The 25,539-nt window shown below is 41.4% G+C and overlaps 1 protein-coding gene across 14 annotated transcripts in view; it reads left to right on the forward strand.

The window, feature by feature from the left end:
- The window catches only part of NPAS3 (neuronal PAS domain protein 3), an 870,070-nt gene that overhangs the window by 831,630 nt on the left and 12,901 nt on the right, over nucleotides 1-25,539 (forward strand). For all 14 annotated transcript variants that reach the window (XM_035262010.3, XM_035262012.3, XM_035262011.3 and 11 more), the window contains 2 exons: nucleotides 7,478-7,671; nucleotides 11,973-12,079. In XM_035262010.3, coding sequence (XP_035117901.2) covers nucleotides 7,478-7,671; nucleotides 11,973-12,079 — 301 coding nt within the window. The remainder of the gene's footprint in view (nucleotides 1-7,477; nucleotides 7,672-11,972; nucleotides 12,080-25,539) is intronic.

Raw genomic sequence — 25,539 nt, forward strand, 5'->3', positions numbered from 1 at the left:
ACACAGCCTATGACATCACTCCAGGACCACCTCTCCGGCAGCATCCTCCTGGGCCCTGGAGGATGTCTGCATTGCCACGCAATCCCGGGATCCCACTTCCCCCTTGTGAAGTCAGCTCTTCCCTGTTCTGCCTTTTCTTATCCCCAGTTGCTAAAGTCCCATTGTGACTTATGACAAAACCTCCAGTTTTAGTTCTACAGTCAGTTTTTAGAACTAAAATCCGAGATGCTGTAAAGGGAAAGGAAACGCCGTTCCACTGCGCTCCTGCCTCCCAGAGGATCTAAGAGCACCTCTTGCAGTTATGAGCCTTCTTCTCCATGGTACTTGCATCTGTGGAAAAGTCCTTGGTTTCAGCTAAGGCTTGTTTTTATTGTTATTTGTTTTCTTCAGGCCTTGTGCAAAGAGAGACCTAGGTGGCATGAGTGAAACAGAAGCAGATCTGCTAGGGCAGATGTTCCAGCCGATGAATATAGTCTAAATCCTGGAAACCCCACTCCCTATACATTTGCATGAAGTAATTTACACAAGGTTGATATTCTCATGCTGGTTCAGATTAAGTTGTTATGCTGTAGGCTAGATGTTTAGGTTCAGAAGACCTGGCTAAGCCCTTATCTTTCAGCAGGTTTCAGGCCACCTCAAAGCCCCCGTCACTTAAAAATAATTAGCTGACTCTCCCACCTGAGCTAGTGATTTGACGATCTGTATGCTAAACCAGACTTCTACAGAGGGAAAAAAAGAAAAGGGACCAGAGCGCCAGAAGGAAGCTTAATTTTTAAGGTAAATTTGGATTCCCTTAAAGGACAAGTGAAGAATCTCTGAAGATGCTCTACCCCCAGGGACTCTGTCATTTTTTTTCTGTGCCTGCAGCCTTTTTTGCTCCCCTAGTTGCCTAGCCCTATTCTATACTTTACATTATATGTGGAAAATAATGCACAGAGTACTTGGCACTTCCTTTTGTTAAAGAGAACATTTTATATTATTAGAACTGAGATTTAGTCCTAAAAGAAAGGAGAATGGCTTCCAGATGTATTTTTCTGTCATGGACTTTCTTTCCTCAAGTATTGACAGAGGGGAGGTTTATCAAGGTCTTTGTGATGGGCTTGTTTATAATGAGAGGATGTTAGTGGAGCACATCTAAGTGTGTATCACTAACAGAAAACTGAAAGGAGCATATGGCAGGAAGAGAAATATACATTCGCCCAAGCAATGTGGCTTGTTAACACTCCCACACTCATCCTCAACTCTGCGGACATGCATTTAACAGCATCACTCACAGCCCCTCCTCGTAGCAGAGAAGAAAGATAAAAGTCAAACAATGATTTCCTCACTATGGGATGATCAAATAATGCTAATGTGGACATTTTTATCAAAGATGATGGGCTTTCAACTCAGAAATCTTGTGCATTCTGCTTCACTGTTGCTGGCATCCGGGCATTGCTGTGTAAGGAGTTTAGAAAAATGAGTTTTAGCATTTTTGTACAGCTTTTTATGATGAAACAGGAACAATGAAAGGAAACACGAGGATTGAGCTCTTATATAAGACTGAGCTCAGGGGCGAAGAATCTTTTAGTTCAGAAAGCACTTTTGAATAATGGATGTAGATGAGATTTAAGACCAGACTAAGATGAACCTTTAGACCACTGAGGCAGCTTTTACCCGGCATAGGCCAAAACAAAGTTTATTTCCATTCAGATGTGATCCATAACATCCCCATTAATTAATTCTTAAAGTCAACTGCATTTGTCAATTTGCAGCTGTATTCTGAAACTCCTTCCCCCACTATAGAGTTGTAAAGGAGGAGGTGGGGTAATGCTATGGCACAGGAGAGGCCACTCCATTAGGCATTTGGATACAGAACTCTCCAGGGATGAGTGAGAATCGTAGGCATCATTGCCTGATTCTTTGACACCATTTTATACTTGAGGAAATCCCACCTTGCCAAGCTAGAAGACTTGCCAGCTACCAGAACCAGGACTGAAAGCAGATGTTCTCTTTCCCAATGCAATGTTATTTTTGCCCCCACAATACTACTTTCATTTTAAAGCAAGTAGATTTTTTTATAGTTTCATGGCTCTTGACATAATATTAGAATCTAGGCTTATATATCTGTACACACCATCATTTTCCATTCACCTGCTTAAATTTACAAGGAAGCTTTACCCATCCTTTGATATGTTAGCAGTGGGATTGGGGGTATGGCAAGCTGGGCATTTATGTTAGAATGGAATCGTGGATGGAGAAAACGGGTGCTTCAGAGCTTTCAGAAATGTTCTGTTTTTTACATAAAATTATTATGGAGCAAGAGAACCTCAATTTAGTGAATAAAAAAGGTAAAAACATAAGTTGCCTGAGACTTCAGCTACTCAAAGGGGGAAAATGCCTTTGTCACTCTTACCTGTGTTTTCTCCTTTGGAAATTCTATTGACTTTCTTGGTCTTAACTATCACCTGCAGGAAGAAAAAAAATAACCTTGCATAACTATACCTTCAACTATCATCACTTAAGTGCCTAATTCTTACTTTCATCTATCCCCTAGACGCCTTCTCCAGGATCTTCCCAGGCTGCTAAAGTACAAACTGTTCACTGGGAAATCATCTTTGTCTTCACTGGTTACCATTTAGTTACCATTTAGCCTGTTGTCTTCATCATCCTATGGGACAGGCACAAAATTATCACAGCTCTTCTCAGGTCCCACTGCCAATTTCCATTGATTGCACTGGCCATGTTGGCCCCATCTCTGTCTTTTCTCCTGCTGACACCAATTGAAATGCTCCTGGATCCATTCAGCCAAAACTATTTTCTTCCTACCCTGAACTCCTGAAGATCTTATTCCAAACCTTTCTTATGGAACATGTTGATTAATTAAGCCAACAGTATTTGTTGAGCATATACTACACATCAGGCATATACCTAGGCACTTGGCACACATTTTCACTCCCTTCAAGTAGCCCTATAAGACTTGGGTTTTTGTTTTTTGTTTTTGAGATAAGATCTTGCGGTGTCATCCAGGCTGGCATATAGTGGAGAATTGCGACTCACTGCAGCCTCGATCTCCTAGGTTCAAATGATCCTCCCACCTCAGCCTCCAAGTAGCTGAGACCAAAGACATAAACCAATAGGCCCAGCAAATTTTTTCATTTTTTGTAGAGATAGTCTTGAACTCCTGGGCTCAAGCAATCCTCCTCCCAGAGCCTCCCAAAGTACTAGGATTACAGGTGTGAGCCACAATGCCCAACCTGGAAAACTTTTAAAATGTCACTGAATATTGATGCCAGGGCCCTACCACCCGAGATCCAAATTTAACAGTTTTCGGGTACAGCCTGGACATGGGGACTTTTCAAGACTCCCTGGAATCCAATGTGTAGCCATAGTTGAGAGCCACTGGTGTAACTCCAATCCCATTTGCCAGGTATTCTCGGATAGTTAGTATTACCTCTGAAGCTTTAAAACACAAGCAAACGCTGGACCCTAGCCCAGTCCCATCAAATTAGAATCTCTGGGGAACTGAGTCTGGGGATTCACATATTAACAAAGCTTCACAAGTGACTCTGTATCTTCAGGATCAAAACCCACTGTCTTGATCAGATACTGAATCATCTCCCTCTTATGGTCACGTTAGAAATTATTGTAGATGTCTTTCCCCACCTCAGGGGGCTGTAAACTCTTTGAGGACAGGTTTACATTTGATTCACCTCGATCAGCTTCCTGATACCTAGCAAGGTCCCTCATAACATTATGCATTTTAGAAACTAAAGAACCAAGAAAATGCCTTTTGTTAACTTTATTAAGAAAACAAAGAACTGCCAGGCACAGTGGCTCATGCCTGTAATCCCAGCACTTTGAGAGGCCAAGGTGGGTGGATCAATTGAGGTCAGGAGTTCAGGACCAGCTTGGGCAACACAGGGAGACTCTACTAAGTCTCTACTAAAAATACAAAAATTAGCAGTGCATGGTGGCACATGACTGTGATCCCAGCTACTCAGGAGGCTGAGGCAGGAAAATTGCTTGAACCTGGGAGACGGAGGTTGCAGTGAGCTGCGATCTCGCCACTGTACTCCAGCCTGCACTACAGGGTGAGTAACACTCCATCTCAAGAAAAAAGAAATCTTTGCAGAGTACTTTTTTCTTTGTACAAGGTTTTAAATCTTTGATATACTAACCTGGAAAACAAACGAGTCATTTCATTTATCTGAGTATCATAGTTGTACAGCTATAAGCGCCAGAGCTAAGATTTGAACCCATGAAAGAATTTGAAAAAATCTAATTCTTTTCTGTACATCTCAGGCCTTAAAAGCAACTATAAAATGAAAAATTCAGCTATCTACATGTTTGGATACATGCTGTCAGATGTGTTTCTGAAATTTGAACATAACCTGTCACCTGGCGGAGAAAAAGCTCTGTTGGCATCATGAAATGAATTTGGAAAAAATATGTTAATTTAAACCTAAAACTTGTGGGATCTAACAGGTATCCCTTTCTTCTCTTCAATTCCACCCTCCCTCAAACCCACCCACATACATACAAAGAGACAAACCACCCTCTGATTGTTGTTTGCCATTTCTTGACAACTATTTAGTTACTGCTCTGGTAAATTTTTGTTTGTCCTTCTTTTAAGTTTATGCTACTTTTCAAAGGTTTTTCAAATAACTTGAGCTTCTGGTTATAAATGAAATCTTTTCGCCAGGTGCGGTGGCTCACGCCTATAATCCCAGCACTTTGGGAGGCCAAGGTGGGTGGATCACAAGGTTAGGAGATCGAGACCATCCTGGCCAACATGGTGAAACCCTGTTTCTACCAAAAAAAAACCAACAAAAATTAGTGGGGTGTGGTGACACATGGCTGTTATTCTACCTACTTGGGAGGCTGAGGCAGGAGAATCGCTTGAACCAGGGAGTTGGAGGTTGCACTGAGCCGGGATAGCACCACTCCACTCCAGCCAGCCTGGTGACAGAGTAAGACTCCATCTCAAAATAAAATAAAGTCTTTTCAAAAGTTCATATACAGTTTACTTAAGATAATAAATAAAGGCATGTGGTATATGCTTCTAAAGTTTCATTCAATGTGAATGTGCACACAGGCATAACTAAGTTGAAGTGACACTTCAGCACCACATGGAAACCTGGGTTCCGGGCACTATTTGCCATTTACAAGCTAGGTGACCTTGGACAGGGATGAGCTTTCTGGAGCCTCCTTCTTCACCTAAAATTTAAAAGGGAGAGGAATGAAGGTAGACCCTCCCAAACTTTCTTCCGAATATGAAATGTTATGATCCTTCAAAATAGTCATTTATTAGGCTTTTGATCAACACCAAATGAATACTTTGTCCTTGTCCTTACTGGTCGATATTTTTAAAGGCAAATAGAGACATCATAATAAAATGTGTATAAGTCTTTACAGTTTATAGTCACCGTTATCTCCATTTCACAGAAAAGGAAATTGAGACACGGACAGGCTACGTGACTTGCCCAGAATCAGAAAATTACAAGTTTAGATTCCTTCTGGACCCAACTTTGACCCCCTTCAATATCATGATGGCCACAGGCAAAGCTGGAGATCAGAAGCCAGGTCAATCTGACATGCGGACAGCTCCCACCTGGTAGCCTGTCCGCCTTCCCAAAATGTTTTCCAACCCAGACGCCTTTAAATTGCTTTGGAATAGAATACCAAGTGGGGATTTATTTAGCATATCATTTCTGGATGTGTGTTTTCCTGAGCATTTATAGATCTGTGTTTTTCCAAGAAGCTGAGTGTTCCTGATAAAACAAGACAGATAATGATAAATGAGCATCTATGTAAGCCTAGCTGGGAGGAGGACCAGGGACTGTTAACACCCCTCCTGTGAAGTTAATCCTATTTCTTTTAGCTATTTCTTTATTAGTTAATGAGGTCTTGCAAAAATGTGTGTCTGTGATGGTGTTTTAGCATCCTTGCCTCTAGGAACATTTTCAAATATTCATAAAGTAGTTCATCTGACCAAAGCTTAAAGCAAAGGTGCATTAAGTATGAATTTAGTCAACTTCAAATGTGGGTGGTCGAAAAGCTGCTGCTGAAACAACCTAAATAATCCTCCTTACTGGTGTTTCCAGATCCACAGCTGTGGGCGCAAATGTGAAGGGTGACAGGGAAGAGGTATTATTTAGAACAGCTAGGACTCTGAAGGGCAGCCCTGTAAGCTTTGATCCTGCTTCCTGACTGACAGTAGTGTGGGCTCACTCTTGAAAAACAGAGTAACTTAAGAGAAATAAAAATAAAATGGAAAAGGAATCGCCAGTCAAGCCCCTAGGAAGGAGAGCAGACGCTAGATCGCAATGTTCCTGGGAGGCAAGAGACCTACTTCCCACTCCAGTTCCTTAGAGCAAAGGAGGGAAAGTAGAATCTCAAAAGATAGTTTGGCACTCAGTGATAGATTTGCAACTGCAAAGCAAATATGGAAACAGCCACTAAACCAAACTCCATGGTACTGTGAATCATGGCAGTTACCTCTATTGCCTGGCTTTGGAGGATTCCCCACACTGTAGCAGGGTCCTGGGGACACAGCTAGAGTTCATTGCATGTGTGCGCACACACACACCCAGCCCTTCCTTCTGCATCCTGAGGCATAGCAGCACACATCCTTCCTATTTTTTACCCTTTTATGATTTTGTTTCCCCAGAGCATCCTTTGAGTAAGTTCTCACTGTGGCTCTACTATGTGCAGTTTATACACAAAGGTTTGCTTGGCTCCAGGTGGCCTGAACAGTTTTGGCCAAGAAACTGAAAATTACAGACCAGTGTTTTCCTTCCTATTTCTGGGCAAATACCTCTGAGCTGCCACTAAGATGGTTCAAGTCTTCCTGACCCTACTTTATTATGAGCTCCAGGGACCAATCACGGGCCAAAGTTCTCTGACCATCAACCCCATAGGGCACTGCAATAAATCACTGTACCCCTGGGACTCAGCGCTGCCTACCAGGAAATATCTGTCCTCAAAAGAACCCATTAATGTCATTGCCACTGAGTGTCTTATTCATTAGAGTCTTTGGCCTTTTGCAGTATCAAACCCTGGATGAAGGAAGGCTCAGAGCCACACATCTGAAAGGAGATGGCCATGTAATCCCACTCAAGTACAGACTTGGAGAGAGACAGACATCATCCATTAATAAGGGCTAATAATGCAAACGTTTCCTTTTGCAGCTCAGTGCTCAACTTTTTGGTCATTTTATTTGGTTATGAATTTTCTCTCAATGTGAAAGAAAGTCCTCAAAAAATAGCAAAAGCACCAGAAGAATGCTGCCTTGAGGAAGGCTTGGAGCGTAATACTGCTGCTTTTTTGTCTCTTGCCACAAGGACACTGAGGGCATGCCGACGGCCATTATGATTAGAGAAGATACAAGCTAATGTTGGTTGTTCCAGATGTAATTTTGCATTTCTCAAAAGAAATGCTGTTATATCTGGGATGTAAATTTGACTGGTGTCCTGTACTTAATGTTCTTTTACAGGTGATTCACATAACAGGCCGGCTACGCCTGAGAGTGTCGCTGTCCCACGGGAGGACCGTCCCCAGCCAAATCATGGGTCTCGTGGTTGTTGCACATGCCTTGCCTCCCCCGACGATCAATGAAGTCAGAATTGACTGCCATATGTTCGTCACTCGAGTAAATATGGACCTCAATATCATTTACTGTGAAAATAGGTACTTCGTTTTTGTTTTCATTTGCCCTGTTGCACATTGCACATTGGTGAGGGTTGTGTTTCGGCCATCTGAAGGATGGTACTCTCCCAGTGAGACTCATTCTACATCCTGATCTTGTTTTTTAATGTCCACGTGGACTGACACCAAACATGCTTTTTATTTAAAATTTGCATTGCTGCCCTGATTTACGTTAGGGACAACAATTAAATGAATCGGGATACCCAGGCATCCCATTTTGGCTGAGAACCCAAGGGAAGAGCAGGGCTTAGATGCCATTGGCAAAATGATGCAGTAAAATGTACTGCCTGATGCCTCTGCAGGACCCACTTCTGACTAATTCGAGGGCCCAGCCTCATGGTGGTCCGTGTTCACATAGACGCTAAGCATGGAAAGAACAAATGAGACTCTAAGGCCTCCAGAGGAAAAAGGATGAAAAAGAAATTTGCAAAGCTATTAAATAAAACTTTGTCATCCTGAGGATTTTACTTTTATAAAAGAAAAAGATGACTCATCATATAAATGAGTTGGCAGTTCTTCCTCAAGACTAAGCTTTTATAAAAGGACTTTTTAAACTCTGGTTTAAAAGTTCACTTTGTCCATTAAGCACAAAGCAAGGGACAAGGAAATGGGACAGTGCCCCTTCAGACCTTTCACCTAGAAGTCAGCAGCCCATCAGCAGACTGATTTGAACAGGAAGCCACGGGGTACAGGGAGGGCAGTGGAGAGGAACCACCCACGTACCAAGCGTGGGAAGGAAGCTTTGGCAATACTGTCCATCCCCGGGTGCCACAGGGAGAATTATTGAGTCAGTTTGGGGAGGATGCTTTTGCAACACTGTTGTCAGGCTTGTTCACTGAGCCCTGTGAGTGCCCTCAGAAGAGAAACTTAAGAGCAGAATGGTCAAGTGACTTGGGGAACTGACCTCGCCAGAGACTAGCCAAGAAGAAGATAGCCCCTGCATTTAGTCCACTGGGGAGCTCTGAAGATGTTGAGGTCAAATTGGAAACTGCCTATTATTTCTGACCAGGATCCGATTCAAAGGCAAGAATTCACCCTAGGAAAAGATACCCACCTGAGCTATGAGTGTTCAATAGGGTAGACCTCATGAACCTGTTGCTGTTACTTGATAAGAAACTCTGAATCTGCATTTCAAGTTTTGTTGGCATTTATTAAAAAGTTTATAAATAATAAACTTTATAAATAATAAAAAGTTTATAAATACTCCAGCATGGGAGTAACCTCCTCCATGATTCAATTATCTCCCACCAGGTCCCACCCCTGACACATGGGGGTTATAGGAACTACAATTCAAGATAAGATTTGGGAGGGAACACAGCCAAAGCATATCAATTTTCCCTCAAGTATTATTATAAAGAAGTCTTTATGTCCAAGGTTGTAGGATTGAGATTGACTTTAGGCACAAATGTAGTGGAGTTCCTTATTCAAATGGAGTTTCAAGAACATAGGGAAACTTCTTTATTTCCTACCCTAGCCCCAGATCCCTTTACAAACCTAAGACTTCTCTCATAGAGCTTCCTTATAAAAAAAAAAAAAAAAAAAAAAAAGTTTATCATCGTGACATCGTGGGTATGTCTAAGGTATTCTGGAAGGGCCACAGAACATCAGTAAAGACACGTTAGCCAGAATGATTCGCTGGAGTTGGCAGGTCTTAATAAAGATGGCTGGCGTTTACTGATTACTTACTACACACGGGGCACGTGCAAAGCTCATCACCTACACAATTTCACTTAAGCTTTAGGGCAGTTCTGTGAGGCAGTTGCTGCTGCCATCTCCATGACCTTTGAGCAATTTCAGCTAAGAGAGAAACACTGACTGACTTGTCCTCAGCCAAGAGATTCAAAAGCCCATGTACTTGCTGCCTCCTGTGGACTCTCCCCGGAGTCTCTTTTCCTTTTCTTCAGAAGTCAGACTAAATGGCAAGCGACTGGACAGAAAACCTCTGAGGGGGGACTTTTCATACATCTGTACCCATGAAAGAACCCAGTTACAGCCCAGCGCACAAGGCTATTTCTCCTCTGATTAAAAATGAAGAATGCTGGAGAAGGAGATCCACCCAGGGAAGAAGGGAAGACAGACATCAAGTCAGAGCATGGACTATGGCTTTGCCTCTTTGAAAACACACGTCAGCTCCCTTGATTTAGACTACCAGCCACTTCTCCCTCCAAAGAACAGGGCCTCGTCTTATTTACCAAACTTCCAATGATTGTCCTATCCCAAAACATCACTTAATTTTCATTCCTGTGATCAACTCATTAATTCTTTTGACAAGCTCCATGGACCCGAATGCCTCATGGTGCAACTCTAGTAATTGAGATCATTTTCTGTGACCTGCTTTTGGCGTTTTTCTTCCTCAAAAAAAAAAAAAAAAAAAAAAAAAACAACGAAAGAAAGAAAAAAGCTTTTCACAGTCCCCTATTAGCCAATACAATACAACATTTTTCCCATCTGCCGATGATAGTAATTATGAAAAACACCTGTATGAAAGGTAATTGCATATTTGATCTGAGGAAAAAGCATATTGTGTGCCAGGCACTATGCTATGTTAATTTCGTTCCATTCATTCATCCCTTCATCTTGGATTGCTATACCGATGAAGAAACTGAGGCTCAGAGTAAGAGATGCCATCAGGATTCTGATCCTGATATAGGTCATCCAACTGGTCTGGTGCTTTCGAGATATATGTGAAGAAACCCTCAAACACCAGGCTAATCACATTCACCACAGTAACAGGCTCTGGTACAGAGAAGGGCTTGGATCGGTTTGAAGGATTTAATTCAAGAAAAGAATAAACTAAAGAAATGCCTTCCCTAAAAAATGGAGTGGCTTTTTCCTGGGGTTTATTATTTAATTAGGGAATTGTTAACTAGAAATTAAGCCTTGTTCCTTGACTCTGCAGACCATTCTTCTCTGCATTCCCAAGGACAGCCTCAGGCAAAGCCAACATTGGCTTTCAGAGGAGCTGGCAAATTTCAGAAACACCAGTGAGGGAGGATCTTTTAATGACATCCTTGTTCCTTCATTTGCAGAAATGGGGTGTCAACTGTGCTTGGAAAATAGCTAATGGTTTTAGGAAAACACCAACTAATCTGCTTCATCCCAGAAACCCATGAAATCCTTAGAAAACCCTACTTTTTATTTCCCCAATCAATCTTATCTTACCAAAAACCCTAGTTTGGCCAAAAATATTATTTAAATTGCTAGACACTGAGAAATTCACTTGCTGGGTAATATATTTTAATTATGTTTCTTTTTTTGTTTGTTTTTCTTTCTTATTTCCCTGCCTTCGGGGCCAGAAAACTCTCCAACAATGATCACGTGTTTCTTAAATGTGTCATTTCTAAAGATTTACTTCATATTTGAATAGACCATATGCCGTAAGTCATAAAAAAACACATGAAGAATAAAGAGAATAAATTAAACAAAAAATATATTCCACTTTGGACTGACCAAAAGGAATCTGCACTTGGTAACACAGAAGGTAACACGCGTTTTGACATGTTTGCGTAAACCAGGCAGATTCTCCCAACATGTTTTCCAATTTGGGTTCTATTTTTCCATGCTCTGCCTGAGGACATCGACGTCTGGACAATCAGTGACAGAGGCTTACACACACGTACTGTCGAGCATAAGCCTGGAAGAGCTGCTGAAATGGTTTAAAAGTTTTTGTGTGGAATCCACCACAAAGTACCAGTTAAAAGAGCCAGGAGTGAAAGCTGAGCTCCCAAATGACTAAGACTAAAAAAGATAATACCCCCAGGCATCTGTGTGTCTCCGCATTTAAATTATATCCCTTGAAATGCCAATTTGGACTTTGTGCCAAGAAGCTGCTGAAGCCCTTTTTCATGGAAATACCCAATAGAAGACCAATCTGTTTAAATGAAAGGTGTCTCTAATCATTTGGTATAAACATAACATGTTTTTATTTTATTATGTAACCTTGAATTATCTTGGCCTGTAATGAGGATATTGCATTGTTACTGATTCTCAATAATTTCATGAAATTATGTTGTCTAAATGTGCATTCTTAATGCCAAAGAAAGAGAAAAACCTATCTAATTATTTAAACACCATTGCTCTATCTACACATTTCCTACTTTTGAAAAAGATTGTTATGTGTTAAAGAAATAATCTTATCTATAAAGGGTTTTCCTTCACAGTGCCACCTCCTCACAGGTACAGTAGTATAATGAACTATGTCAGTAGATCTGTTTCTAAGTTATTTGACAGTTTCTTTATATTTCCTCCCTTCTGAATTCCAGCCTGTGTTCTTCTCTTTGTAGGATTAGTGATTATATGGATCTGACCCCTGTAGATATCGTAGGGAAGAGATGCTACCACTTCATCCATGCTGAAGACGTGGAGGGCATCAGGCATAGTCATTTGGACTGTAAGTACCTCTGTGTGGGGGAATAACCTGGGCTAATGTCAGCTCTCTCTGAGGCTCATTTGGTGTCAGTGCTGACTTTTCCCTTCATCTTTCCTGTGTACATTTCAGATGACTGTCAGTGTACAGTGAGAAAAAGTGAGACGTAAATCATTTCAACTTGTGTTAGAATTAGATTGAAAGTTGGACCTCAGGCCCAGAGAAATTGCTGGATCTTTAGGCACTCACCCAGAATTCTGTGGTGTCTTGCACTGTCTCTCCTATGAAGTGGTGGGGGAACCTCTGTCTGAAGTGCTTCCTTGACCCTTTCTTTTTCTGGAGAGCAACTTCCACTCTGAAATTTGTGGTCTCAGTTTCAAAATACACATAGGAGAAGACAAGTTCAAATAAGCCAGAGCCTTATAAAAATGCCTACTTGCCCAGCCAGAAAACTTAGGGGGCAAGCCAGGGAGATGGAGCAGAGCACATCGTGTGGAGACAGCAGCTCTCGAAATCAGTGTTTTCACTGTTTCTGGAAAGAGAGTTATTCAGAGGAGTAGGTATTTCCATCCCTCAATTCCTGGGAGATGGTAACTAATCTCAGCATTTTGGATATGGCTCCCAGCCTCCAAGCCACAGGCTCCAAAAGACCTTCTGTGCATGTGAGCAAAGCGGGAGCATCGGTGATGTGTCTGGGCCAGCAACACACCAGCAGCATTGTGCAGAGCCCACTTCCCACAGCCAGGGCTGTTCACGCTGTCCATGGAAGGGGTCTGACTATAGCACTGATCTGGTGGCCCTTTTTATGAGCATTCAGTAGACTCTTCCTGAAAGATGAGTTCCTCCCCCTGCCCCCAGCTATGTCCCTAGAAGGTTCTAATCCCAGCTTGGACCTCTGAGTTAAAATACAGTCACATGCCACTTAGCCATATTTTGGTCAACTACCTACCATATATATGATGATGGTCCCATGAGATTATCATACTGTATTTTTACTGTAGCTTTTCTATGTTTAGATACACAGATACTTACCACTGTATTACAGCTGCCTACAGTATTCAGCATAGTAACACGCTGTACAGGTTTTGGTCTAGGAGCAATAGCCTATACCTTACAGCCCAAGCATGCAGTACACTACGCCATCTAGGTTTGTGTAAGTGGTGCACTCTGTGATATCCACACAATGATGCCTAGCGACACGTTTCTTACAACAGATCCCCATCTTAAACAACCCATGGATGTATATGCAAGGTACCACAAATGAGATGGCACAGCCTAAAGCTGAAGTGTTTATGCAAAAAAATATTTGCTTCCTCTCCCCTTTCTTATCATGGTCAAAGAGAGTTATTTCATTTCTTTCGTGCCCATTGCAATTATTTCTTCATTGCATACTCAAAACCATGGAGACGTCGAGCTAGCCAGAGTCTCAAAGTATGAATATCCTGTACTGTGTTTTTAACCCTGTGTCAGTGTTGTGTTAGCACAACACTGACATGGAACCAAGTTCAGAGTCAGAATCTGTATATACCACGCATCTGGAAAGAGCCTGCCTCCAACACAGCAGATTCTATTCCCAACACAGAGCGTGTGTTTTGATATTGCACACCAGGGATTTAGGGAACACACTTGTTGCTGAGCATGAATGGGTGTTGTGTATCATAGAAGCAGATGGCTCTTCGATTAATTGGGGAAAAATGATGCAGTTTCCTGAAAAGAAACATCAGGTTCTTCATTGCTCAGAGTTTAGAGAAAATGGAGAAAAATCATAATCTTTGGAAGAAGCCATGGATCTATTTTTGGAATAATATAGGCTAGAGATCCAGACTTCACAAATGAATGTATTGTTTTTAGGACACTGTCATAGACCATGTGTGTGGAGGGGGGATGCCGTCTCATTTTGGAATCTTAATTAAGGGCTAAATTCAGAAAGCTGATGCTGACCAAAAAAAAAGAACTTTGTCTTCCTCAGTTATTATTTGGAAAACATCATGCTGTCTCTCTGGGATTTGATTTACAGCTTGAAGAAACACAATTCCTCAGGAACAGTGAGTGAGGGCAGTTCATTTCTCCCCATTAAGCAAAGGTCTCCAACAAATATGTTTGATGCCTTTCTTTCCGATTTACTTTTATCTCATTTTCCGTAGCCAGAATAATTTGAGAGTGCTGAAAATAAACCACTCCACCATTCACTATTGTGCTATTCTCCTAATTTTTCTGGTATCTTGCCAACTAATAAACAGAGAAGGTATGCTTTCAAATTCTGTGATTTTTTTCATTACTTGATATTGACATACTGGCTATTGCTTTATGATTCAGCCTACTAACAATGATTGGGTTCATTCTCTTAACTCATATACATGGCTTCTAATTTTGAGTTCTTTTAATAACCTTAAACACATGAAAAACAAATAGAATGAGCTGATAATTCTGCATAGTAAAATACACTTCACATATTTAGCTATCATGCTGTGGAATAACTCCACAATGTCAAGTAGCACACAATTAGTAAAACTGTAGGGGGAGGAAAAAGAGCATTTTGATCCTGAAGAAGTTTGATCCTAATCAGATTGAAATTTCAGCGTTCTTGTAGTGCTTAATATCTTCAATCACACACACAAAAAATCAAACTGATTCCAATGTCAGGTTTTGCATTCTGTGACTGAAATAAAATGCTAAAATATACAAATGCATCTCGCTTTGTACAATAAACATTAACATCATTATAAAGTAAGATTGAGTCTAAAATTGTGTGATGGAATGTCTGATGTTTACCTAATTCTCAAACCAAAGCCAGCCCAGTAACAAAATGACAGAGCATGTAATAAGTCCTGGTTGTGTAAACACTGGAAGAAAAGGCAAAAAGCCAGCACAGCATCTTGCTTGTCCAAAGCCCTAGGCTATTACCGAAGGAGGACTCAACTGTGCCTTCTTGGCAGGAGAAGGTCATGGCGACATAGAATCAGGTCAAGAATAAGATAGAATTCTAAAACAAAGGGATGGTTAAAAAATAAACCACATTAACTATTTAGTTTTTCTTCCTAGAGCTATTGGCGCAATTCCTGGTTCTGTCCTGAAAGATAGGTTATAGTCATCTGATAATATTTCTGATTTTTAACTATCTGTCTTATGCTCCAGTTTATCAATAAAACTTTTTTTAAAAGACTTACTAGCCTTGGATAACTAAAAATCCTATCTTTATCACTTATATCTTTTTTCCTTGCCTAGGCATCTATAAATCCATAAATGAACTTGTCTCTAAAATAAGAAAAGTAAAGAGGAATATCAGTTGTACCAGGATTACAACTCTGATAAATTGAACCAAGATCTTAGACCATCTACTCTTCCACTAAGTTAACATGAGATGACTGATAGTTCATGGATTTCAACATAAAGAATCAGTAAGGATCACATTATTGATACCAACATCATAGGTTAGTAGAACCACACTCTAAAACCAAGGGAGTTTCAGGGGCCCTTTCTTTCATGCTGTGACCAAAGATCTATGTGATTTCTTTTGTTTAAAACCAATTTCACCAATTCTTTAGGTCAAATCAACATTTAAAAGTAGGGATTTTAAACCATTTATATTAGCAATTTTGGGGGGCCTCTTCACCTTTTCTTCCCTCCAGTTTTCCATTGCTCAGGAGGTACTGACTTGGGAGATGATCACTCGGACCTTCCCACAGCTACACACTCCGGTTACCTATGGTGTCTGTGTGGCTCTTCAATTATGAGAGGTTTCAGCACAACCACGTACCACACTACTTCTGCCTGTAGCCCCCCAAAAATAGAATGCTAAACCAAACAGAGATGCGCTTTGCACTGCTCTTTATTCCCATTTAATTCAGCCCTTTGTCTAGAGAAGGAGCTGACCCTGTCTTGAGATATTCCTAGGGTTCTTTGTGGGTCAAATCAGCAACAACTTTGTAAAACCTTAAAGGGTGGCCTAGGGAAAAACTTCCTTTCTCTTTATGAGGTTCTGCTCCACGAACAAGGCTCAAGGCTCTGGAGTTGTGGGATTTCAGAGAAAAGGAGCCAGAGACTGTAGGTGTGGTGGCAGTTTTTTTTCCTTCCTAACACCTTACCCAGCCTGAGAAAACTCTGGAAGAGTGTTTCAGAAAGACAGAAGGACTTCAGATTGTCTTTGAGATCATATGCAGTTAAAAAGCATGGCCTATCCAATTCACTTGGGGGCTGTTTCTGGGGGGAAAAAAAAAAAAAAAAACTAGTAGCTTAAGTGTTTATTTCTTAATTATAAACTTCTATACTTTCTAACAAAACTAATATACAGCTACCTGATATAATGCATTCCATGCTGTTTTGCATCAATAACCCCTACACTTCCCTCCTGAAGGCGTCTCATCGCCAAATGCAAGCAGACTGCTTAATGCAGGACTAATTAGTATATCCCCTTCCAGTCTGCAGGCCCTCTATTGTAATTCCTTCCCAGCTCATTTTTTTCCACAACCAAGCATCAATCAAAGTAAGTGCCCTGCCTGCCTAGGCAACACAAGATGTCCTCCATGCATTTGTCATCTGCCACACAAACAAAGGGGGAATTTAATTGTTGGTTTGGGTATGCAGCCACTGCACACAGAAACGGAAGCTGCAAGTGAAGGAAAGAGAGAAGGTGGCAAGTTTGATGGGTGGGCCAAATGCAGATAGCACAGGCGATCTGTTTTCTGATCTCAGCCTTTCTTCAGGGGTGGGTCTTCAGGGATTTAGCTGCAACCTGGTCATTGGCTGGACTCTCCCCAAAGCAAATAACCTGGACCTTCCCCTTCTGCCATATGAATATGAAAATTCCCATGAAAGGAAATGCATGTAATAGCTACCATGTCTGACTTTCTTCAGAAGCCAAGTCAGCCTTCATCGTGTGCCTGGCCATTTAAGTAAAAAAAAAAACTGTCACAAGGAGACAAGATAAAGGCAGGTTTTTATGCAGGAGTGATTTTGTATTATTTTGTCTTATTTTTTTTGGTGGGGGAGGTGGTGATGGTAGGTACCGACAGAGAGACAGTGCTCGTTTTGGCTTTTCAAGTCCATAGGCACGCAAGTACAGAGACTAGCGACCAGCGAGAGGGCTGAGCTCCAGGCGCACATCCCTGCTGGGCTTGCTACACTGTGCATCAGTGGGGCAATGGCGTTGGCACCCCCTGGGAACTCGAACTCACAGAGACGCAGGATTAGAGGCTTTTCCCAGTCAGAATCTGCAGGTAGCAAGATCCCCAGCCGACTCACATGTATGTGAAAGCTTGGAAAAGTACAGACCATTCTAGTATTTAGAAGGCACTATTTTACGTGAAGTAAACAGTAAATCCAAACTGAGTATCTCAGTTTTCTTTTCCTCTCAAATTGGATGAATTCTGAGACTAGCAGCCAAAGGTGAGCAGTGAAATAACTCTGAGGGTACTTGATCGGTATTCAAACGAAACAAGAATAGGATTACTTGATAAAGAAGCTGACTTCTTTACAAAGATGTCAAGTTTTAAATATCAATGGGAAAAATTTAACAGAGTATACATGATAGTAATATCCAACCTAGTAAGCAAAAGATCTTACTGGTTGTTTCCTCAGGTGAATATTTTCCTATGTGTACTTGACTGTGTGAATGACTATGAGCAGTAAGTTTTGTTACTGTTCAAGTTCATCTAACATCGTGAGCACTTACCATATGCAAAGCCTGTGTCATTGCTATGAGGTTTCAAAAACCACTAAGGTGTGGTCTCCACCTTCGAGGAGCTTACATACTAGTAGAGAAGGCAGCATGAAACAGCCAATTCTGAATAGCTGGTATAAAATGAGGTCTGTTAAGATGAATGGGCAAAACTCAGAAACCCCAGAGGTGAGAGCAACCAAGGGGAGGATGGCGAAAAAGCCCCAGGGCAGGCAGATTTTCCCTGGACTTTGAAAGAGGGTGGCAAGAGAGATGGAGGAGTGGTCTCAGGCATTGCAGGCTTAGAAGAGCATAGGAGAGACAGAATCCACAGTGATCTTTTCCGCCTCCCCAGAGAGCAAGCTAGAACTTTGATTTGACTGACACATTCTAATAAAATTCTCACATGGATTTCCTTATTATTATTTCAATTAGTAGCTGCTTTTGTTATATTTTTTGAAAAACTTTGTATTCAACAAAAAGTAACCCATTGCTCTTATAAGGCATGATCCGAAGAAGAAAAAAAAATCAATACTTCTGAGTCATCCATTTTAACCTAAATCAATTAACCTAAATAAAATCAATTCCATTACTTCTTATAATGGCATCTTGTTCTCAATCTTATGCAACTATTTTTGAACTGTTTCCTGAAAACATTTATTTAATGATACTCTACATATCTCAAAAAACCTCATTCAAACTTTTTTTTTTTAACACAAATGAGTGGCAGAGGATTTTTGGGGCTGTTGTTGTTGTTGTTTGAGATGGAGCCTCACTCTGTCGCCCAGGCTGGAGTGCAATGGTATAATCCTGGCTCACTGCACCCTCTGCCTCCTGGGTTCCAGCAACTGTCCTGCCTCAGCCTCCCAAATAGCTGAGACTACAGCTGCTTGCCACTGCGCCCAGCTAACTTTTGTATTTTTAATAGAGATGGGGTTTCACCATATTGGCCAGGCTGATCTCGAACTCCTGACCTCAAATGATCCACCCGCCTCGGCCTCCCAAAGTGCTGGGATTACAGGCATGAGCCACCACACCCAGCCAAGTGGCAGAGGATTTAATTCTGCATGTGTCTAACATACAACAGTTTTTCCATACATGCAGGGTTCACTAAAGATCAGGTTACTCAAACCTCTTTATGAACTCCCACATCTTTTCTGGCTTCCTAGAACTTTTGGTGGGGGCATATCAGCTAGAATGCATCTGGTTACAAGTAACAGAAAATCCCAGAAAAATATGACTTAACTTTCTCTTCATGATCAAAAGACTTGTTTAGAAGATCAAAATAACATTCCCATCATCAATTCCTCATAGGGCAATGTCCAAAGTGAGGAAAGGGTCCATCAATGTTTTGTGTTCATTTGGGAGAGCACAGAAAACCTTCCCAGAAGCGTTTCACCCCCACACCACAGCAGGCAGGGAAAGCCCCTTGTGTCTTATAGTCCCATGTGTCATGGAGTGCGCAAGCCTAAGCCACTCACTGGCAAGGGGGTAGAATCACTATATGTGGCTTAAACAATCAAGGTTTATTCTCCTGGAAGTTAGGAGGAGGCAATCCAAAATTAGATTTCTGTTGTCCAGGAGGAAGTGGCAGAATAGCTGTTGATCGGACAGTCAACAATGACTGCTACATGGAATAATCTATGTTTTCACAACAAACTACTTGGACTTCTAAAAATCTACATAATGGATGAACAAATGGAATTGTCTGGGCTCCTGAAAATATTTCTGATTTTCTGAAACACTAGTTTTTATATACCTGTGCCTCACTACTTATATATTTATTTTTAAAGATGTTTAGGCCAGGCATGGTGGCTCACACCTGTAATCCCAGCACTTTGGGAGGATCATGAGGTCAGGAGTTTGAGACCAGCCTAACCAACATGGTGAAACCCCATCTCTACTAAAAATACAATAATTAGCCAGGCATGGTGGCACATGCCTATAATCCCAGCTACTCAGGAGGCTGAGGCAGAAGAATCGCTTGAACTTGGGAAGTGGAGGTTGCAGTGAGCCTAGATCACACCATTGCTCTCCAGCCTGGGTAACAGAGCGAGACTCCATCACAGAAAAAAATATATATGTTTAGTGAATTTAACAAAATGATCGCCTCCAGAAGCACAAGGCCCACCAGAGACAAAATAAATCTGAGTATAAGGTCCACATCATCCCTGTGTCTGTTTTCAGTTTTCCCTACTCCCTAATCAGATTAACTGCTTCAGTACTTAAAAATGCCTCTTTGTTAAAGGGAGGTAAAGAATTCACCCAGCCCAAGTCAGACCTCCTTGCACTTTCACAGACCTACATGCCACCATTCCAGCTGCCATACAGTTGTCCCTGTTATAAACTTATTAGTGAAAATGATTCATAAGCATCTCTTTCTCATTCAAAGGCAAGTAGAGGTAAATCCCTGTTTCCAGAGTGAATAAAACTTTTTCAATAACCTTTCACAGTAGACTTCCACTTGACTTTCATTGCCCAGTGTTTCATCATATTCTAAACCTAAACCAATCACTGACTAGGGAAATGCAATTATCAAGACTCATGGAGACTGACATAGGAGGACAGGCCCAGGACACATTTTTGCACACTCTGATATCCCCTTGTGACTAGCACAGAGTAGGCACTCCAAAAAAAAAAAAAATTGATTGAATAAATCCACCATTTCCCTCAGTTCCTAGCCCTTAAATCTTTCTTAATTCCATGTTGAAGAGTTCACTGCTTCTCATTTTTATAACAAATCCCCCAAAAAAGAGAAGGTATAGGTCCTAAAAAAAAATATTTTATCCTTAACTATTTTAGGTTGAGAAGGGAATGAATGAGTGGGACTGAAACTCCCTGGTTGGTCTGAAAACAGCTTGTAAAATACTGTGATCTCGGATGTCCCTCATGCCAACAACTATTTTTACTCTTCTTGTCCTAGAATATCGGTGTTTAAAACCTTGCTCTCCAATTCAGTACATTATCATGAAGAAAAGGGGAATTTATTTTTTACACTTAAATTGATGCGTTCTAAATCAATGAAAAGTTTTCTGCATGATTCGATATTAACAGTTAATAAAAATCTATCAGTTGGCAGTGGTATGGGAAAAAAACCTCTCCGGAGGTTGTAAATCACACAGATGGCAATTCAAGCAGGGCCTGCCATTAGCGTATTGCGGGGGAAATCCATAGATGATGCATCGTCATTCACAAAACATCCACAGGTCTTCTGGCCTTAAGCTCATAACTCACATTAAGTATCAAATATCCTTCAATTTTACCAAATATTGTTCAGCATATAGATTAACAAACAAAAAAAAAAAACCTAAAAACCAATTTCTGGATGCCTGCTATTTAAGACATCTAGCTCCCTAATTGCAAAATCTATAGAAAAGTCTGCATAGCATCAAAGCCTTGGTTGATCCTATGAGCAGTTCTAAATGAAAAACTGTCTCTTTTGCGAGTAAATAAAGCACTTAATGCAGTTTCTGACTATAATTGTGTTTCTCCTGTGGGTTTTGAAAATGACCTTCCTGTAAGCATCAAGGACTATAACTTTTTAGATAAGGAAACTTGTTCTTGTTTTATGTCTATGTCAGGTTCATTCCCCTATAGCCCACAGTTTTCAAAAGCCGAAGAAAAAGTAATCCAGAATTTAAAAAAAAAAAAGAAAGAAAGAAAGAAAGAAAAAGAGTCCTGTTTCCAGAATGAAGTTCCCTGTCAGCCTGCCTTGGGCCTTAGGTGGAGAAGCAGAGATTAAAGAGTCAGTATTCTTTTTCATGTTTCATCTGCCAGTTTTGTGAATGTAGAAAGAGAACCAGTGGTTACAGCTAAGCACCCAACTGTGGTATTAGGTAGAAAGTGTGATTCTAGCACACCCCCCTCACTTACACACACAGATACACACTCTAGTGAATTAAAAAATAATTTTTGAGTTTCTAGCAGAAGGCACCTGCTCTCCGTTCTCCGCAGCCACTGAGGAAGGTACCTCCAGGAGGGGGTGAATGGCGCCACAGATGCGTCCTGCTATCGCCATGACGATAATGAAGCTCTTTGTTCGGCTGTGTGAATGTGAAGTGTGGCATCTCCGATGATCTCACCATTTCCTATTTATTCTATACCTACCTGAATGCACCATGTCTTGCAGCTTTTTAATGCATATGCAAACCACTAAAATGTCCTTTTGTGAGACACTTTGCTAAAAGACCGCTTTTGATATGTGTTCTTCATCTCCTCTCCAAACTGAATTAGACTGCTTCCTTCTTTTTATGACACAACTAACTCACTATTTAGAATCTTTGGCTTTGATTTTGTAGAACAGCCCAACAGGAAGGGACCACGTTCTCTTTTTTTCTCCATATTTCTGAAGGCAAACTTGTACTGATTTGTTTTGATTTACTACCAGAATTATGTTCCTGCCACAGACACTGGCTTCCTTTATGTCCTTTCAGTCATCAGTCTGTGTCTGCGGACAAAGTTTTCCCAAGGAAAACTGAAATCCCTCTGTTGGTAACTGTGTGCAGGGCCGTGGATGTGCGCCTCGGCAAAAAGTTCATCAGATTTGCAGGGAGAGGAATTATTCTCTCAGAGCAGTACATTTCGTATCCTCCAACCACTAAGCTCAAACCAAGACAGCAGGTGACATTTTAAAAAGATATTCAATAAAACTTAGCATCCAGTCTTTGGGGGTTGGGCAGGGGAAACGTGTGTTTGATGTCAAAGGTCACATGTTCTGAAATGTAAGCACTCTACAGTTGTCCTTTGAGTGAACTCTATCTGCAACTTCCTTCACAGTTAAAGGCGTGTGGTGTTAATATTTTGACTTCAGCAGCCAAAGACACACTGACTCATGGAATAGTCTAATTGTTAGCTAAGCAAGGCTGGAAAAGGTCGACCGGGAGGATTAAAATCTCTCCCAGTTCATCTCTATAGTATTCCTCTCACAAGTGGAAGGTCACCTGTGTCCTCCGAAGAGCGCAGCTTATAACTCCAAGGCACCTATAACTTGGAGGGTGGGGCGGTGCCGAGAGCAGCCTCCTGGTTTTCCTTACAGCAACAACAGCCAAAAGCAACTGGTTACACCCTAGGCTTCAGAGTAGCAAGGAATGTGTTCCTATGTGCCAGCACAGATGTTCCCAGTATGTCTGAGACCATTCGAGATTCTAAGTGAACCTACGCAAGTGTATTTACCCTCTCTCTGTCTTGAGGTCTCCTTTGTAAAATCCAAGAGGCCATTTAAAAGTCTTGGGATCCTCAAACTAAAAGTAATTTCTAGAGTACAACTTTAAAGATGTGATTCTAGAGATGCTTTGATGTGATCAGTGAATTCAACGAGTGACACACAGGCTACTCAGCCCCAAAATTTTAGACAGAAAAACGTAAACTTTGGGATAAACCGAAAAAAAGACACCACATTACATCTCAGAAGTACCCAGACCATATGGCAAAGATTGATATTCCAAACAGAACCTCTCTCCTTCCTCTCCTTCTGCTCCTTTTCCTTTATAGTTTGCAGACATGGTTATGACTTTACTCCCAGGCTCACTGGTGTGATAAGCATCTATCTCTTTTCAAGGGACAATTCACTATCTTTTTAAGGACTTGCATATCAAGTAACTCACATGGTGGTTATTTTTGTTATTCCCCACAAAAGGAATTTTATGAAATAAACTGATACAAAGATTTTCTCCTTTCTCACTGCTTTCTAAATCTAAAACTTAAAAAACAACTGCCACAGGATTAAAGAGAATCAAAAAAGTTTTTTCTGTGTTTTTCAAGTTCTCTAATTTATTACATACTAAAAATCTCTCTCAAACTGGCACCAAGGTGGCTTTTCTTCTTGAGCTGATTAGGACCACATGAGCTCAGGAAAAGCTGTCAGATCCTGCCTCTGGCGCAGCTGGAATGATCCAACTGATTTGCCAATAGGACTTTTTTTTTTTCCCAAGAAAAGCAGCTTCATCCCAGAGTCACAAATTTATATTCTGGAGGCGCAAGCAAAAAGTATTTCCTGTTCATTTGTTAAAGAAGCTAAATTCCATTATGATTTTTTTTCCTTTTTTTAAGTTGGAGTCTCACTCAGTCGCCCAGGCTGGAGTACAGTGGCTCAATTTCAGCTCACTGCAACCTCTGCCTCCCAGGCTCAAATGACTCTTGTGCCTCAGCCTCCTTAGTAGCTGGGATTACAGGTGCATACCACCACACCTAGCTAATTTTTGGATTTTTAGTAGAAGCAGGGTTTCGCCATGTTGGCCAGGCTAGTCTCAAACTCCTGGCCTCAAGTGATCCACCTGCCTTGGCCTCCCAAATGTTATGATTTCTTTTACAAGATCTCTTGCAAACTGAAAGCAAGTTGATGATATTTTGGTAAATATTTTGTCCTGACTCTGCACTGTATCTATAGTTATCTAGTTTCCCACTGGCGCCTGGGGGTTCTCATTCAGAAAACACTAATCCCTAGGAAAGAGTTATGATCTAAGACCAAGGAAGAATGTCTACCCTTTAGGAATTCTGTCTGTCAGACTGGCCCAGGGTAAACCACAGGTCAGGTCAAACTTGTCTTCTTCAGCTGCCTATGGTGGGCTCCCAAACCCACCATAGGGTGGTGGTATTCACCACAGAAAGTCAAGGGCGATCAAGTGGCTCCCTGACTCCCCAAGGAAGCCCAAGAAAGCCTTGAGCAATTCCCTTCCCCTTCAGTCTTTTTCTTTTCTTTTGAGACAGAGTTTTACTCTTGTTGCCTAGCCTGGAATGCAATGGTGCAATCTCAGCTCACCATAACCTCTACCTCCTGGGTTCAAGTGATTCTCCTGTCTCAGTCTCCTGAGTAGCTGGGATAACAGGCATGTACCATCATGCCAGCTAATTTTGTATTGTTAGTAGAGACGGGGTTTCCTCACATTGGTCAGGCTGGTCTCGATCTCCTGACCTCAGGTGATCCAGCCGCCTCGGCCTCCCAAAGTGCTGGGATTACAGGCGTAGCCACCACACCCAGACCCCCTTCAGTCTTTTTACAGATACCCCTTCACACCGGAAGTCACCTGTCCTGCCTCTCTCACATTTAGGTCTCCTCTCTTTGCTAGCTGACCTTTGGCCTGGGTGATAAAGCAAGCTGTATTATTGTATTCATGGGCCCTAACAAATGAATGCTGGATCTATACTCTCAGGAAACACACGTCCATTTAAGCAGACCCAGAGTTATCCCACCCTAACTCAAAAAGATGACACCATACAATCCCTTAGCAAAGAAGCCTTTGGGCCCCCTTCACTACACATACGTGCAGACTACCACGGAGGTCAAACACTTGACTGGATATCCATTTCCAAACTGGGATTTTATTAAGAGAAAGTATTATCAGGAAGGAGGTGGGCTGATATTTACATTGATTCTGCAGATTCTAATTTGATATTGTAACTCCTTTATCCCTTTGCCCCTTTCTATACTTTGTATACTGGAGATAATTCTTTTTAAAATGTTGCCTGCTTTTGATCAAATTCTAGTCTAGAACTCCCAGGCAGGCTGTGCTGCTCTGGCCTGCCATCTCAATGTAATCATGTGATTCTAAAAAGGGCTTCTTAGTCTCTTTGCCTTTGTTCAACATACTAGAACCAGTTGGAATTATTCCTCATTTCGGATACAAAGCAGACAGATTTATACCCCCAACCACTGACTGGGGTGCTGGAAGTTTTCTCGGTGAAAATAGTGGACAGAATTATATAACCCATCGTTACCTATGAATAGTGAAGCAGGCTGAGAGGATTTGAAGAAAAGCACATCTTGTTGCATGCAACAATAGTTTGACAGAAGAGCTGTATGGCGGAGTTAGTATTTTACTGCTTTCAGCTT

This window comes from Callithrix jacchus, chromosome 8, assembly GCF_049354715.1.
Source record: "Callithrix jacchus isolate 240 chromosome 8, calJac240_pri, whole genome shotgun sequence".
In the NCBI taxonomy this organism is placed as follows: Eukaryota; Metazoa; Chordata; class Mammalia; order Primates; family Cebidae; genus Callithrix; species Callithrix jacchus.